Source organism: Monodelphis domestica, chromosome 1, assembly GCF_027887165.1.
Source record: "Monodelphis domestica isolate mMonDom1 chromosome 1, mMonDom1.pri, whole genome shotgun sequence".
Classification (NCBI taxonomy): Eukaryota; Metazoa; Chordata; class Mammalia; order Didelphimorphia; family Didelphidae; genus Monodelphis; species Monodelphis domestica.
Window position 1 is genome coordinate 477,238,346 of NC_077227.1, and position 16,498 is coordinate 477,254,843.

Below are 16,498 nucleotides of genomic sequence, written 5' to 3' on the forward strand. Positions count from 1 at the left end.
GGTTTTCTAAGTTAATATGCAGCTGTCAGGGATCCATTTTTATTTCAATTTGATACCTTTGCTCTAGGACATCCTCTGAAATTTCTGAAATTAGCCCACATCCACCCCTAATCAAAAAACCTGTCCAGTTTGGTAGGACTTGTCAGAGTTTATGCTTCCTCGGCATAATCTTGGCAACTCAGGATCTCTCTTTAAGCAACACTCAGATTCTAGAGGAAGAATGAATAGAGACATTTCATTTGTAATAAGCTCATTAGTTGTATGATGCAGTTAAGTTGTAAAAAGCAATTTCCAGATAGAATGTTTAACTGAAAAGAAAATAAGCCTTATTTCTGTGATTGATGAATTTATGAAACACTTGGTACATTACATAGTGACTCTTCAACCCAGAGACTGCCAGTTGATGGTGAATTTCAGCCTAATTCCCTGGGCTTTTGTGGAAAATATGGACAAGGTCAGCTCTCAATGGCAAGGGATGAGTACTTTTGGGGAGAAGAGTCAAGGGCTAGAGCCCCAGGTCTTTGACTAATTTAATTCTTTTTGTTGGGATTATACTGAAACCAAGACCACTTGTACATTAGCTAATCCTGACGTCATGAGGTATTAGGATGGATAATTTGCTAAGCGCAGGCTCTTGCTACCCTCAGTTCCCCTGAGCTCCATAATGAGTATTCACTCTATGCTACTCTTGGATACTAGAGATTCCTACTCATATCTAGAGAAGAAATGGAATCAAGGGATAATTTACAACTGGTTAAATACTCATCTAGGCTAAAATATTCATTTAATTATTTTTCTTTTTAAAATATTTAAGAAACAGACAAAAATGAACAAAAGCACATATTTTTTCTTTCTCCCAAGCCCTCTCATTAGGAAGCAAAACAATATCCTTGTAACAAATATGCATAGCAAAGCCAAACAAATTCCTGCACTGGCCATCTCCAAAAATCCATGTCTCTTTCTGTATCGTAAGTCCATCACCTCCATCAGGAAAAGGGCAGCATGCTTCATTATCAGGCCTCTGGAATTAGTGGTTCCTTCATTCTGAAGATGAGGAAACTGAGGCTTAGAAGGTTGGCAGAGCTGAGGTTCGAACCCAGGTCCTCTGACTCCAAATCTAGCATGTTTCCCACTACAAACAGTCCATTCATTGTGGTATATAGGAATTAGTTCTCCTTTTTTTTTTATCTTCTGCTGTCCCTGATCAGTTGGTAAACATTCAGGGATGAACAATTGCACAGTTCCCGGCTAAGCCTCTTTCCTCCCTACTGGGAGACAAGAATTGAGGGGTATCCAAGGGATCTGAATATAGCTTCAAGATCAACTCGGAGAAACCAAGAAGAGAAAACTCAATGAGGCTTTTGTTCAAAATGAGTGTTTGTATTGGGGGAACAGGAGCAGAGTTTTCCCTTCAGGAAATAGATTCCTCCAAGCTGTGGTCTCAGTGGCTCCTGGGAAAAACAAGTATAGCAGAGAAGGAAAGGAAAGGGGGGAAGAGAAGGGAATAAGCATTTATATAACATCACTATGTGCCATGCACTGGCAGAAAGAGAGAATGGCTAAATGGGCACTTATGGGTTCCCCTACTATCAGAAGTATTTATTCAATGTCCATCCTCATCTGGCAATGAATGTGCACAGAAGGTTCCGGAATGATGATCTTACTTTAAACAAATCATTATTTTTATGCATTTAAAATTCTTTTTGAGTTCTAAATTCTCTCCCTCCAGCCTCTCCCTGACTCCTTGAGAAGGCAAGCAGTATGATATAACTATACATGTGAAGTCATGTAAATTACATAGGAATGATAATCTAAGGGCAGATGTCCTGCCATGGAGAGTGGACATGCATGTGGCTCTGCCTAGAAAGGACAATTAATAGATCATAGTTCCTGACTCTTCCCTCCCTTCAGGTTTCCACCAGATTGCTCAGAACAAGGTGGCTGTCCTGCTACTTGCTGGGGGTCAAGGCACTCGCTTGGGAGTAACCTACCCCAAAGGCATGTACCAGGTGGGCCTACCTAGTGGGAAGACACTCTATGAACTCCAGGCTGAGCGCATCCGCCGAGTGGAGCAGCTGGCTGGCCAAAGACACAACACATCTTGCACTGTCCCCTGGTGGGTTTCTTTGCTCTTTGCCATCTAGGGTTTTTTTTTCCTTTCCTTTTTCTTCCTCTTCCTCTTTCTCTCCTCCCTCCTAGAATACCTCCTGTTCTTGGGATGCAGAAAAATGACTAATATTTCTGGGACTGAAATGTCCTCCCTCCAAAGGGACTGGGAACTTTTTATCTTTCGGATCTATTATATTCAGGTCAATATGTCTTTGCTGAGACCCCTAGTATTTCCATTGATTGTTTGACTGGTCTCTGTTTTTAGCTTCAAATGCATAATTCTTTCCTCTTCCATTTGCCCTACTTTCTGGTATGTGATGTGTTTCTCCCACTCAAGCTCTTTCTACTCTTCTTTCTATAGGTACATCATGACCAGTGAATTTACTCTGAAGCCAACAGTTGAATTTTTTAAGGAAAACAATTTCTTCCAATTGGATCCAGCCAATGTGATCATGTTTGAGCAGAGGATGTTGCCAGCTGTGAATTTCAATGGCCAGGCCATTCTGGAGAGGAAGGACAAGGTTGCAATGGCCCCAGGTATGCTGCCCAGACTTGCCTTTTGAGTGTTTGACCATCCAAGGAAGAATGGAGAAAGGCAACAGGGACAAGAGTTTTGAGTCTGGAATCAGAGAGACCTGGGTTTTCATTTATTTATTTATTTATCAAATGTATGGATATCACTGTGCACCATGCAGGGGAAGAAATAAAGTTTCGATGATACAGTCCTTGTCCTCAGGGAGTTTATAGTCTAGTAGAAGTGAATAGACCTGAAGATTATAATATAGAATATTATATGATGAATGAATCTGAGAGGTATAAAACAAAATGGTATTTAAGATTCCATCCAGGGGGCAGCTGGGTAGCTCAGTGGATTGAGAGCTAGCCCTAGGGACGGGAGGTCCTAGGTTCAAATCTGGCCTCAGACACTTCCCAGCTGTGTGACCCTGGGCAAGTCACTTGACCCCCATTGCCTAGCCCTTACCTTCTGCCTTGGAGCCAATACACAGTATTGGCTCCAAGACAGAAGGTAAGGTTTAAAAAAAAAAAAAAAGAGATTCCATCCAAATAATAAGTTGTGTGACCCTGAACAGATCTTTAAGTTTCTCTGGTCCTTGGTTTCATTAGCTGTCTGATGGGGGCATTAATACTAGTCTTTATTTTTTTTTTAAACCCTTATCTTCCATCTTAGAATCAATACTGTGTATTGGTTCCAAGGCAGACAAGCAATTAGGACTAGGCAATGAAGTTAAATCACTTGCCCAGGGTCTCACAGCTAGGAAATGTCTGAGGCCAGATTTGCACCTAAGACTTCCTATCTCTAGGCCTGGCTCTCAATTCATTGATTCCCTCATTAAGACTAGTCTTGCCCATCTTCCAATTAGATAATATAGTCCCTGGGGCCTGCAGACAGTCCCAGGAAGCATTGCTGATAGTTGGTCTGTGGGTTCTAGCTTAGGAGTTAGAATCGAGCTACAGTGACTTAGGCTTGAAGCCTTTGCTTGGTGGCAGGATAACTGCAGGCTGGCATTCCCAGTGGGAACTGTAGACTGAGTGTAGGGTCCATAATGCTTACCCCTGTCACTCCTAGCCTAGCTGAGTGCAGGCCATGCTCTTTTGCCATGCATCCCCTTCCCTCTCCTCTCCTTTGTATTCAGATGGCAATGGCGGTTTGTACCGAGCCCTGGTGGACAATGGGATTTTAGGGGACATGGAGCGCCGTGGAGTACAGTACGTCCATGTGTACTGTGTGGATAATATCCTCGTTAAAATGGCGGACCCTGTCTTCATTGGCTTCTGTGTGCTGAAGGGTGCAGATTGTGGGGCCAAGGTCAGCACACTCTTCCTCTCCCCACACTCTTCCTCTCCCCGCACTCTCCCACCCCCACAAGCCAGAGCTGGATCTTTTTTGAACCTGGCTTTAACTGGCTTCTTAGGGAATCATACCTTTAGAGCTGGAAGACACTGAGAAATCATTTATTCCAGCCCAAAGAAATTAATAGGAACTTGCCCAAGGTGACACAGAGCTGGGCAGAGTAAGGATTTGAACCCAGATCCTCTGACTCTTCAGTCTAAAATTATGTCTTGCATTGTATTCTAGTTCCTTTCACCTGATTCTTTGATTTTCCTACTGTCAAAATAGCTTAGCATTTGGGAGGGTCTGTGATCCGACTGCCCCTGGGAGTAGCCTCTGGGTGCTATAGGGATCCCATTGCCCCCTGGTCTCTAGGGATAATTGGCTTCCTGAATCCTGTCCTCTTTTCCTTATAATTTGTCTTCAGGTAGTGGAGAAGGCCTACCCCACAGAGCCCGTGGGTGTGGTGTGCCAGGTGGATGGCATTTACCAGGTGGTGGAGTACAGTGAGGTGGGCCTGGAGACGGTGCAGCGTCAGGACGAGAGCGGGAATCTGGTCTTCAACGCAGGCAACATATGCAACCACTTCTTTACTCGGAGCTTCCTGCAGACTGTTACTCGGTGAATCTTACTTTCTCAAACCCGTGGTCACTGACTTGGGCCACAATGGATGGCTGAGGATAGCTTCTTTATCAAAATGACTGGCTAACTGACTGTTGTTCTTGGCTCCTGTGTGTGCTACTGGATATGGAATCCACAATCAGTCAATAATATTTATTGAGGGCCTTTTATAGGTATCAGCAACCTAAGCATTGTAGATACAAAGAAATGCAAAAGACAGTCCTTGCTCTCTAGGAGCTCAAAGTCTAAAGGAGATAATGTACAAATAATTATGTACAAACAAGCTATTGGGATAAATTGGAAATAATCAACTGAGGGAAGGCACTAGACAATGGTGGGGAGGAGGTGAGAAAGGCTTGCTATGGAAGATAGGATTTTAGCTGGAACTTAAAGGAAGCCAGGAGGCAGAGATGAGGAAAGAGGGTGTTTTAGGTATAAGGATGGCCAGAGAAAATGTCTGGAGTCTGGAGATGGAGCATCTTGTGCAAGGAACAAGAAGGAGGACAAAATATTTGTAATAAGACTGGAAAGATGGGGCAGAGATGAAGGCTTTCATATTTGATCCTGGAGAGGTGATCGGGGGCCACTAGAGTTTGTTGTAAGGGTTGCAGAGGGCCTGGGTGTGGTGTATGTGACGTGGCCAGATTTGGGCTTTAGGATCATCTTGACAGCTGAATGGAAGATGGACTAGAGTGGGGGGAGACTTGTGGCAGGCAGACCAACAAGCAGGTTATGGCAGTGGTCCAACTGTGAGGGAACAAGGACCTGCATCAGGATGGTGGTAGTATCAGAGGCAAGAAGAAGGCATGCAGAGGAAAAGTTGTAAAAGTAGAAATGGCAAGCTTTTGCAACATATATGGGAGGTGAGAGAGTGAAGAGTGGAAGATGACACGTTATATATATATATATATATATATATATATATATATATATATATATATATATATATATATATATATATATATATATATATTGCATTTCCCTTAAGAATAATAGGGAAATTAGGACTAAGAGAGGATTTAGGAGAAAAGAAAATGTTTTTGACATATATCGGACATGTTGAGTTTAAGATATCTATGGGAAATTCAGTTTGCAAGGTATAGTAGGCAACTGGAAATACCAGATTGGAAATCAGCAGTGAAGTTAGGGCTAAATAAAAAGATCTGAGAATTATCAGCATAGATATGATAGTTGAATCCACAAGAGTTGATGGAAATTGCCATGTAAAATTGTAAGAGTTGGAGGATGGAAAGAACCAGTTGGGATACCCACCATTGGTGGGTGTGACTTGCACAAAGATACAACAAAGAAGTCTGAAAAGTTGTGGTCAGACACCCTAGTATCTAAGGAGAGTGAAAAAAGAGGAAGTGGAGTCACCTATTATATATAGATGGCCTCATGGAAGTTCAGTTCAGTGCCCATAGCCCAATTCTTCCCCAAGGCTTTGTCCAGATCTGTATCTAACCTAAACCCTAATAAATCCTTCAGCTTAAACCAACCAAAAAAATTCTAGGAACTACTGTTAACCATCTGTCTGTTGAATTCTTACAGAGAATATCAAGTGACCTTCCTAGTATTTCTCTTTTCTGAAATTATTCCAATACCCATTATGGGTAGCATCCTGTTAGCCCTCAAGTTCTTAACCCCTTTTCTACCATCTATAATAGGTGCTTCCATGCAACTCAACATCATCCCCCTCCATAAAAACTTTACCAACTTTCCCCCTCCATTGGTAAATGTTGTTGTTACTCAGCTGTGCCCCACTCTTCATGATCCCATTTAGGGTTGCTATTTCCTTTTTCAGCCCATTTTACAGATAAGGAAACTGAAGTAAGCAGGGTGAAGTGATTTGCCCAGGGTCACATAACTAGGCCAGATTTGAACTAGGAAAGATGACTGACTCCAGACCCAGAATTCTGTCAACTGTGCCACCTAGCTGTCCATTGGTGATTATCATCTCTTTAAGCTTTCCTATAGCCCTTTGCTTTTTTAACTATCTAATTGGCTTAAAATAGTACTTATGTATGGGGTATTCTTGCTATTTTCTTATCGCTTTATTAGATTATGGGCAGGGACCAATTCTTGCCTAACATCCTAACATTTTAATCTCCCTATCAACTAAAACAATACTCAGTACACAGTAATGCCTATTAAATGTGTGTTATGCTGTATATTTGGGAGAGATTCCCTTCAGGTTCTTGCACCTCCCCTTTGTCTTTCCCTGAATAAATAGATTGGTGAGGAAGAGGAAGATGATGGGGATAATTTCACCTTTCTGAATGGAATGATGGAGTGGGGTAGGAATTTAGGTGTTGGTACCTTTCAGTTCTTCCCTTCCCTCCAGCCATCCCCAAAATTCAGATACAGGATTCACTCCTCCTGGAATCTTAAGGAAGATGCTAAAGGGGCATTGGAGAGAGAGTAGGAAGGTCTCTCCCCCTACTCCACATATTCAGAAGGATTGGAGTAGGATTTTCTTGTCTATTGGTCTGTAATAAGTAAATCCTGCTTCTCAGACTGGGCTGCCTGTAGGGCTGGCAGAATGTGAGTAGTCTGAAAAATGTGCCAGGTCTCTTGGTCTGCTTGCACCAATGCTTCCCAGGCCTTTCTCTTACACTGGCCTGGGGTCCAATATCTGTAATCACTAGTATTAGATTCAAGCTATCTCCAATTTAAGCCCTTCAGAATGAGAAGGAAGGCTTCAGATTTGTTCATTTTTTACCTGCTGATGGGAGCATTGCCCACACAGTTAGGCCTCACGTCTGCTGTGGAGTTTGTTTTTTTGAAAATTTTATTAAATTAGTTAATTTAGACTATTTTTTCCATGGTTACAAGAATCATGTTCTTTCCCTCTCTCCCCTCACCCCCCTCCCATAGCCGACGTGCAATTCCACTGGGTTTTACATGTGTCATTGATCAAGACCTATTTCCATATTGTTGATATTTGCACTGGGGTGATTGTTTAGAGCCTACATTTTGGGAGGCTGCTTTCCTAGGCTCTTCCCTAGCTTGTGGTTACTTTATTGAGGACGACCCTGGAAAGAAATGAGTTGGTTAATCTTTCCCTTTCCCCTCTGCCCCCTACAGGGAATTTGAGCCTTTGTTGAAGTCACATGTTGCCATCAAGAAGGTCCCTTTTGTGGATGAGGATGGAAATCTGGTAAAGCCTCTCAAGCCAAATGGAATAAAGATGGAGAAGTTCGTGTTTGATGTGTTCCAGTTTTCAAAGTTAGTGGCAAAAATGAATTTTTTCCCTTCTCAGCCTCCCACCCCCAATTGTCTCTTCCTTGGTTGGGTTAAACTTTCCATAACATGGAACTTCCCAGAACACTAGGAAATTTGGGGTCATTGTGTGTGTTTTGTATTGGGAGAGAATGGAAAGAGTGGAGGCTCCTGACACAGTGGAAAGACCATTGGATTTGAAGTCAGAGGCCCTGAGGTCAGATGTCACCTCTACCATGTGTCACCTGTGTGACTGAAGACAGTAATTTCTCTGGGCCTCAGTTTCTTTTATTTATAAGATGAGCAAATTGGACTAGATGAACTCTGAGCTTCCTTCCAGTTCTAAAATGAATAGCTTATGTCTCCTGGTAGCAGGTTCCCAGGCTGAGGTCAGGTAAGCTCACCATATCCAGTCTTCTCATTAAGGAGTTAGTGTAGACACCACATCCAATGTGGAAATGCTTCACATTTCTCCAAAGGCACTAAGGGGACAGAGGGAGCTGGAACAATAAGAGTGGTGGGAAGATCATGATAAATAGGTGGCATCAGACCCCATGGGTGGGCAGCTGTTTTTAAGGAGAGAGGATGTGAGTGCCAGTGAGTAAAAGTGGCATTCTGCCCTTCAGAGTCATAAATAGAAGCTGCATGTGTTTCAAATAGCCTTGTGCACCCCTCCTCTCCTTTCCTACCACTGAGATTACACACCTGGTGATTTTTCTTTTTCTTTATTATTTTTAGAGTGTGGGGCGTAGGATTCTAAAACCTCCACTTCTGGGTTAAACCCACTTGAAATCACAGTATCCTTTCAGCACCCCCTCCTTGCCCATTCTCTCCCAGGACACCTCAGCACACAACAGGGGCTTCATTCGTTGCCATTTCTTTTTTCACTAGAAACTTTGTTGCCTTTGAAGTTCTCAGAGAAGAGGAATTCTCTCCCTTAAAAAATGCAGACACAGTGAACAAAGACAGCCCCACCACTGCCCGGCAGGCCCTCCTAGCTCAGCACTACCGTTGGGCCGTGCAGGCTGGTGCCCACTTCTTAGATGAAAATGGAGTCAGGATCCCAGAGCAGTCCAGGTAAGTATTTGGTGAAAGCAGCCCCACAAAGACTGGAGATTCTTTTCCCAACTTCTCACCCACCTATTTCCTCCATCCTATCCAATTCAGCAAACATGAAGTAAGGGCTTATTATGTGCAAAGGCCCACATTATCTGTTTGAAATATGAAGCCAAAAATGAAGTAGTCCTGGCCCTCAGAAAGCTTACACTCTCCCTAGGAAGGGAAGGGGAGATCCTCTGTGCATACATATAAATATAATCCAGACTAAGGAGCAAGAGGGACAAAGGAAAGAGGGCAAATCATTCTCAGGTTTCTCCTGCTTGTCTTCTTAGCTGGTTCGATCATCCTCAACCTCCTCCTCACCATGAAGGTCCCCCAAGATTCTTCCCACTACTCTCTTCTCTTTTTTTCTCTTGCATCTTCATGATGATCTCATTCACTTCCCTGGAAGTTCAGTGATGATCCCTACCCAAATGATTCCCAAATCTAGAGATCCATTCTGAACCTCTCCCCATGACTTCAGTCTGGAGTTGCTGATCCCTTGCTGGACATCTCAAACCTGGATGTCCCAACTGTGATAGCTTAGCTACTCTTAGCATTTCAAAGACCCAGGACCATTCTGAGGGACTTAGGACAAAGAAAGCTATCAAGGCCCGGAGAAAGAACTGTTAAAATCAGAATGCAGATGAAAGCATACAATTTTCTCACTTGTTTTTCTTGATTTTGGTTTTGGGGTTTTGCTTTTATAAGATTATTCACTTACAGGGGGCAGCTGGGTGACTCAGTGGATTGAGAGTCAGGCTCAGAGATGGGAGATCCTGGGTTCAAATCTGGCCTCAGAAACTTCCTAGCTGTGTGACCCTGGGCAAGTCACTTAACTCCCATTACCTACCACTCTTCTGCCTTTGAACCAATACTTAGTATTCATTCCAAGATGGAAGGTAAGGATTTTATTAAGAAAAGGAAAAAAAAGATTACTCACAAAAATAAACAATATGGAAAAAAATAAAATAAAAAACCTAGATGTCCCATCCACATCTATCTCAAAGTCAACATGTTCAAAATAAAACCTATCATACCCCCCTACCCGCCAAGGTCTTCCCTTTGTCCAAACCTCTTCTCTCCCCCCACCCCCCAACCATAGGGCCACTATTTATGTCATCCCAAACCCTTCCTTTCACCATTCCTTACCCAATCAAGAGCTCAGTTCTTTTGGTTCTATTATCACAACATCTCCTGCATCTGTCTTTTCTCATTCATAGGCCACTTCCCTAGTTCAGACCCTTATCACCTCCCACCTGGCCTATAATCATCTCCTATTAAGGAGTAGTTTACCTACTTCTCATCTCTGCCCATTACACAGCCACAAATAACCTTCTTCCCTTGATAAACTTTTCCATAGATACCTTTCTTCCCTAGAAAAAAATTCAACTCCACAGCCTGACATTTAAGGCCTACTTTTACAGCCTTATTTCACATTTCTTCCCTTCATGTACTTTATGTCTTAGCCAAACTTGACAACTCATAGAAAATTCCTTGAGGGCAGAGCAAGGACTGTTGCATTTTCATCTTTATATTCTTAGGGTCTAGCATAGTTCCTTGGGCATGCAGGGCTTAATAAACGTTTGTTGAATTCAATTCAATTCAATTCAGACATTCAATTCACCTCTCTCATTGAGCTGAGAGAGCCCTGGCAGCTGGTAGAATAGGGAAATCTCAGCAGAGGCGGGTGGCACCTTGAGTCAAGCCTGAATCAATATAAAGCCTTAGCAGAGGGGAGTTGTGGAGGCAGTATGTTTCAGGCATAAGGAACCACTTAAGCTTTCAGAGATAGAAAGTAGCATTTTTAACTCACACAGATAAATAGAATGTAAGGTAGAATGTGACATTTAAGACAAAATGTTCTAATAACATTTGAGGGGGAAAACAAGACTTTCAGCTGGGGAAAGAATCAGGGAATGTTTTATGGAGGAAGTGGCATCTGAACTGAACACTGAAGGGTACTGAAGGATTTAAAGCAGGCCTTCTTAACTTGGGGTCTGTGGGTAGTTCATGAACTTGGGGAAAAATGATTTCAGAATAATTAGTTTCTTTTGTAATCTTATGTATTTTATTTTGTTCATCTGAAAGCATTATTCTTAGGCATCCATAGTCTTCACCAAACTGTCAAGGAGATATGTGACACACACAAAAAGATAAGAGCCCCTAATTTAAAGAGAAATCAGGAGGATGTATTTTTGTTCAGCTATGGAAGGTAGCCAGTCACACTTGAAGAAGGGAGACAGTAAAACAAGCTTTGGAACGAATTAGTAGTACAACCGGGTCATCAAGGGCCTTGAATGTCAGGTCCAAGAGTATGTAACTTAATTCTGGAGGCTATAAGGAACCCATGAGGGCTGTTGAACAGAGGTATGATGTGATCAGACCTATGCTTTATGAAGATGATTTGCAGTCAGATGGAGGATGATTTGTGAAAAGGAAAAAGTAGAGACTGGAAAACCTAGGCAGCAGTTACCCTGATGGACATCCCCCTTTCCAATCAGCTCTTATTCCAATGTGTCTCCCCACTTTCTAAGCAGCTATTATCCATCCTAGTTAGCTATATCAGTATTCCCCATTCATCCTAGATAATTGCTATCATACTATCTTCCCTCTACCTATCCCTAAATAACTCTTGTTCTAGTATGATATTCTATTCTTCCTCCTCCTGGCAATATAGAAAACTGTTGCTGGGAGGAGATGGCTTGACTTCCATCACTTCCATTACTGTCTGTAATCTCTTGACAAGTGCCTACATTTAACCACACTTGTGTTTGGGGAACCAGAAATGGGAAGATCCTTTGCTTCTAGTTGGTTCTCAGTACTGCTTTAGCAATACATGGAGGTGGGAGGACCGGACTGGACGTATGGGACCTGAATGGTGCCATCTGGTACTTGTAGAAGAGATTTTAGACTTGTTCTGCTTGGCCTGAACTGGGAGATGATGTAAGAAGTTTCAGAGAGACAGATTAGGCCCTACGTAAGGTAATACTTCCTAATAAGAAGTCATGCGGAAGGGAAATGAGCTGGCCCGTGGGAAGGAGTGGGTTCCAGGTCATTGGAGGTGTTTAAGTAGAAACTGTCTAATCACTTGTCAGGGGAGTGGGAGAGGGGAATTCCTGCTCACCTGCAGGCCTCTGAGGGGCCTTCTAATGATGATTATGAAGATCTCTCCCCTTCCAGTTCTTGGGTTCCCTGTCACAGACGAATAGCTTTTGGACTGTTTAATGAGCCTGTGAAATCTGCTCAGAATACCAGCAGGAGACAGGCCCTTAGAAACCTTCATCCATATATTAATAAACTCTGAAACACGAACTGAGTGATGATATTCCAAAGATGGCTTGGGTCGTTTTGTTTTTCTGAACCAGAAAGAGAAAGGAAATTAGATGTCTCTTTCCACTCCTCATTGACGCAAACTGCTGAATCTGAATGTCCCCAAAGCCAGACTTTTGAAGCCTTTTATATTATGAATATTTTACAGCCCAAGACAAGAACTTCTCAGTGAGCAGAAGGAGTGTTTAGGTCCATGATGATGAAGAAAATTGCTGTAGGTCATGTCGGCCTATGTAGTCTGAGCCCCCATAGAAGGCTGGGACTTGGCTCCAGGCGTGACAGTCCTATTAAGAAGGAACTCTGCACTAAGCAGGTGCTAATGCATGTTTTTCTCTTACAGTACTGTAGGAACTGAAAACCCTGTCCTTTGTGAGATTTCTCCACTAGTGTCCTATTTTGGAGAGGTGAGAGTCTGTTCCTCAGTTTCCGGGCTTTGCAGGGTTGGGGGTAGAGACGCTAGAAAGTAGAATGAAAGTTGAAGGTCTTGGAACCAAGTGACTGCTTTTATGACCTTGGACAGAATGCTCTCAACTGCACCTACTTACCAACATGAACCATGGGCCCTAGAGTTCCTGGGGACATTCTCAGGAGATAGTGAGAAGGCATTAGTGATAACATGGAGAGATTCAGTCTGCACAAGGCCTAGGCTGGTTCTGGGATCTAAACAAAATCTGAGCTAGGCTCTCCATTTTTTTTTTAACCAAATGGTGAAAGGACCCATAACATTCTTTTTTTTTTTTAAACCCTTACCTTCTGTCTTGGAGTCAACACTGTGTATTGGTGCCAAGGCAGAAGAGTGGTAAGGGCTAGGCAATGGGGGTCAAGTGACTTGCCCAGGGTCACACAGCTAGTGACCCTTAACATTCTATGCTGTATGAAATGTGGCTTCCCTTCCACTTAATTTTTTGTTCAGCTTCCTGAACCTCATGATTTCTTGGTTTCCCTATGAGATAATCTTGAGTTGGTTTTTTGACTTTTGCACTAGACTCAACTTTGCAGGGTTTGGAATGATGTCAAAAGACAACATCACACAGGGGACTTTATAAACTTTTGCTTGAGGTCCTTTAAATTTATGCTATCAGTGCCTTCCTGGGTTCTAGTTCCTACTCTGTCACTAATATATTTTACTTCATACAAGTATCTTAATCTCCTTGAGCCTCAGTTATTTCATTTGTAAAATGAAAAGGTTGAGCTAGATGATCTCAAAGGTCCCTTGCACCTGTGACGGTCTGTGATGCTGTGACATTGGGCTTGGTTCTGGGGCCTCCTGTTTTCCCAGAAAGCTCTTCCTTGCCCTTAAGGTATTGTCTTTCAAGCCTACCCAGGAGAGCTGGGGAGGAAGTAACCTACTTATTCTGCCTATGAATTGATAGTAGGGAAACCGGCCAGTGGAATCCAATCTGAAGTCAGTCATTGTGTCAATAAATTTGCTGCCCAAATCCAAGTAGTTTCCTGTCATCTTCTCTGCTGTCTCCCTTGGGCTATATGAGGTGTTTCTGACATTGCTCTATGAAGCATTCCAGAGAAGAATCAATCACATGTGTGAATTCATCTCCAGAAGGAGAAAAGACATTTCTTTGCCATTGTTCTTGCAGGGTCTGGAGGTATACCTGAAGGATGAGGACATCCACTCACCTTTCCTACTTGATGAAAAGAAGGCAAAGCTGCTGGAAAAAGCTTGATTCATTTCAAGACCAGATCAAATCTGTCTTTGGGTTCACTGGCGTGAAATTGGTTTTTGATTTGAATAAGACACGATTATTCCTGGAAGCCAGGCTGCTCAGTCTTGGGTGCTAGACTTTAGTAGGAAATATATTTATGATGAAATACAAATGCAACAATTTATTTTGCCAAGTATAGTTGGCTTCCATCATCCAGGGCTGATAATTTGAGTCCTGTGCTACTGCTTCTCTTGTAGAGACATGGAATAAGTACTACAGAGCTAAAAATCATATATATATATATATATATATTCCTCTCTCATTCCTCCCTCTTTTTTCTCTGAGGCTAAAATTTTCTCTGCTGATCAATTCTGTTGACATTTTTTATATTTCTGAATTTGTGCTAAATTCCTTCAGGCAATCAGTGGAACATATCTAGGCTGCTAAGAAACAGTGCTGGGTCCTAACAGCAAAATGATGATGTGTTGCTATTATGACTTACTGTTAGTCATTGTACCTTTCACCAGCTCGGAAGCTGCACTCTGTCCTTGTACTGGATTGGAGATTAATTTCATAAAGAGCTCTCTTTGAGTGCATTTGACCCTGGCTTCATGGTGCCTTATGGGCTGACAGGCCTTCTATTTCCTGTTTATCTACAAACCTGGGTCAAATGGGAAGAGGGCTATTATTGCCCTGGCTTTCATAATAAGGCCAGAAGGAAACTATCTGGAGGTTCAAGGAAGAAAGATCACTGTCTGATGGGAGCTCCCACTGCCTAGAGGCTCCAGCAGCTCTGCAACTACTGGGATATAATAATATATTATATTAGTCAGGATGTAATAAGACTTTCTTAGAAACCAAGGAACACCTCCAACTCATTTCCCTTCAGCTGTGGGTAGATCTTTTTTTTTTTCTGCCTCGGTGAGCAGGTCCCTGAGCTGGAACTGCTTTGTATCTGACCTTATGACCCTACACAAATTGCTTGGCATGCCTGTATTCTGCTTTCTTCTCCTCTAAATAGGGGATGGTGCTATCTCTCTACCTCTTAGGGCTGTTGTGAGGTATGAAAAAGAGAATGTGGCCTCTACAAACAGCACTATTTAATTACCCTTTCCATTTTTTCCCCCTCGATAAACCCTACCCTGATGTTTTGTTCAGTGGATGGTTCTTGCCTGGTGCCATAGGCTTATGCAGACAGGAGCTAATTATTGTCTTTCTCTTTTCTAATCAATTTATGCAGTGAAAGGAAATTGTCACAAATGGATCAGTTCTCGAGCCCAGAGCTTGGTGGTTCTGCAAGGGATGGGTAAAGACTGAATCTGGGAACAGGGAGGTAGAGAGTGTTGGGAAAGATTTCCCTGTGGGAAGACCTTTGAAATGCTAGGGAATTTTTAAAATGCTGCCCCCTTCTCTCCCTCCCCTCCCCTCCCCCCACCTCAGTCAAGCCTGCCTCACAGTAATATAGCTCCCAAAAATAGGATGGCTACTCTGTGGTTCTCCTAGGAAGATTTCTCTTTAGAACCCTGGGACCTGGTAGGGAAAGGGGAAGTCCCTGTGCTCAGATAGAAGGCCAGCTGGAGTTTGTTAGCCTGGAGCACAGGCACTATCAGACATAGGAATATGCTCTGCATCACAACCACTGTCAGAGCATTCTGAAGAAGAGTTTTGTTTTGTTTTGTTTTTAAATAAGCTTTAATGACAACAAACCTCCAACCCCCACCTCAAATAACTGCATATATCTTTTTCTATACAAATGTGTAAATTCAGTCAATTTTCTGTTATCATCTAAGAATCTTTTTAAAAATGTTTTATTCATACATTTTGTTTTTCCATCACAGCCAACTATGAATCTTAAAAAGCTGATTTGTCATCTCTTGTTTTAACTCTGAATATGCCAGACTTTGATAATAAAGACTGGGCTATTATTTCTACCATTATTCTGTATGGAGTTTTTGGACTTGAGCATAGTGGAGTGGGGTGGTGATAAAAGAACCCACGGTTTTGAAATTCTTAGTACTTTGTTTAGGTATGACTTCTTTGTTCTTTGTTTTTGTTACTTTATTCGGATGGACAAACTGCCATTTCTTTCTGGATCCAGGACTCTATGTCAAATCAAAGGCAGTGGGAGAAGGAGAACCAAGCCTACCACATATGGCATTAGCTGGGCTGAGCGTGAATTTTACCAAGCTGCAATCATCCATCATTCATGTAGCTGGAAGGAACCTTTCCAGTATCTGTCCATTACCTCTGCCTCACATCAGAACTGCACTCAAGCCTCTTAATTCACAACCCTCTCTTAATACCACTTCATGTTGCTCTCTTAATACCACTTCACATCTGTCTCTCAATTCTATTCGCTTCTGAACCACGGTTTCCCACAGCAACCAGTTCCAGTTACCTACCTAACCACAGTGCTTTAGAGTGGCTTTGACAGAGAACAGTGGTATAATAGGATGACTCAGAGAACAGAAGAGACAAATTAATCTGCTTGCTGGAGGAAAAGGTCAAAGGCCTATAAGAATCCAGACTAGATGGGAAAGTAGGTCAAAAAAAGGAAAGCTGAGCTTTTATGATTGAAATTAACCTAAAGCAGTGTGCCAAG

General features: G+C 42.5%; 1 protein-coding gene across 1 annotated transcript in view; it reads left to right on the plus strand.

The window, feature by feature from the left end:
- UAP1L1 (UDP-N-acetylglucosamine pyrophosphorylase 1 like 1) overlaps positions 1-15,827 on the plus strand; it is a 34,096-nt gene extending 18,269 nt beyond the window's left edge. The window contains exons 2-9 of the mRNA XM_007475411.3: positions 1,912-2,116; positions 2,471-2,646; positions 3,765-3,937; positions 4,389-4,582; positions 7,670-7,810; positions 8,696-8,881; positions 12,576-12,639; positions 13,831-15,827. Of these exons, the coding sequence (XP_007475473.1) occupies positions 1,912-2,116; positions 2,471-2,646; positions 3,765-3,937; positions 4,389-4,582; positions 7,670-7,810; positions 8,696-8,881; positions 12,576-12,639; positions 13,831-13,917 (1,226 nt within the window). The 3' untranslated portion in view covers positions 13,918-15,827. The remainder of the gene's footprint in view (positions 1-1,911; positions 2,117-2,470; positions 2,647-3,764; positions 3,938-4,388; positions 4,583-7,669; positions 7,811-8,695; positions 8,882-12,575; positions 12,640-13,830) is intronic.
- The last annotated feature ends 671 nt before the right edge of the window (positions 15,828-16,498 follow it).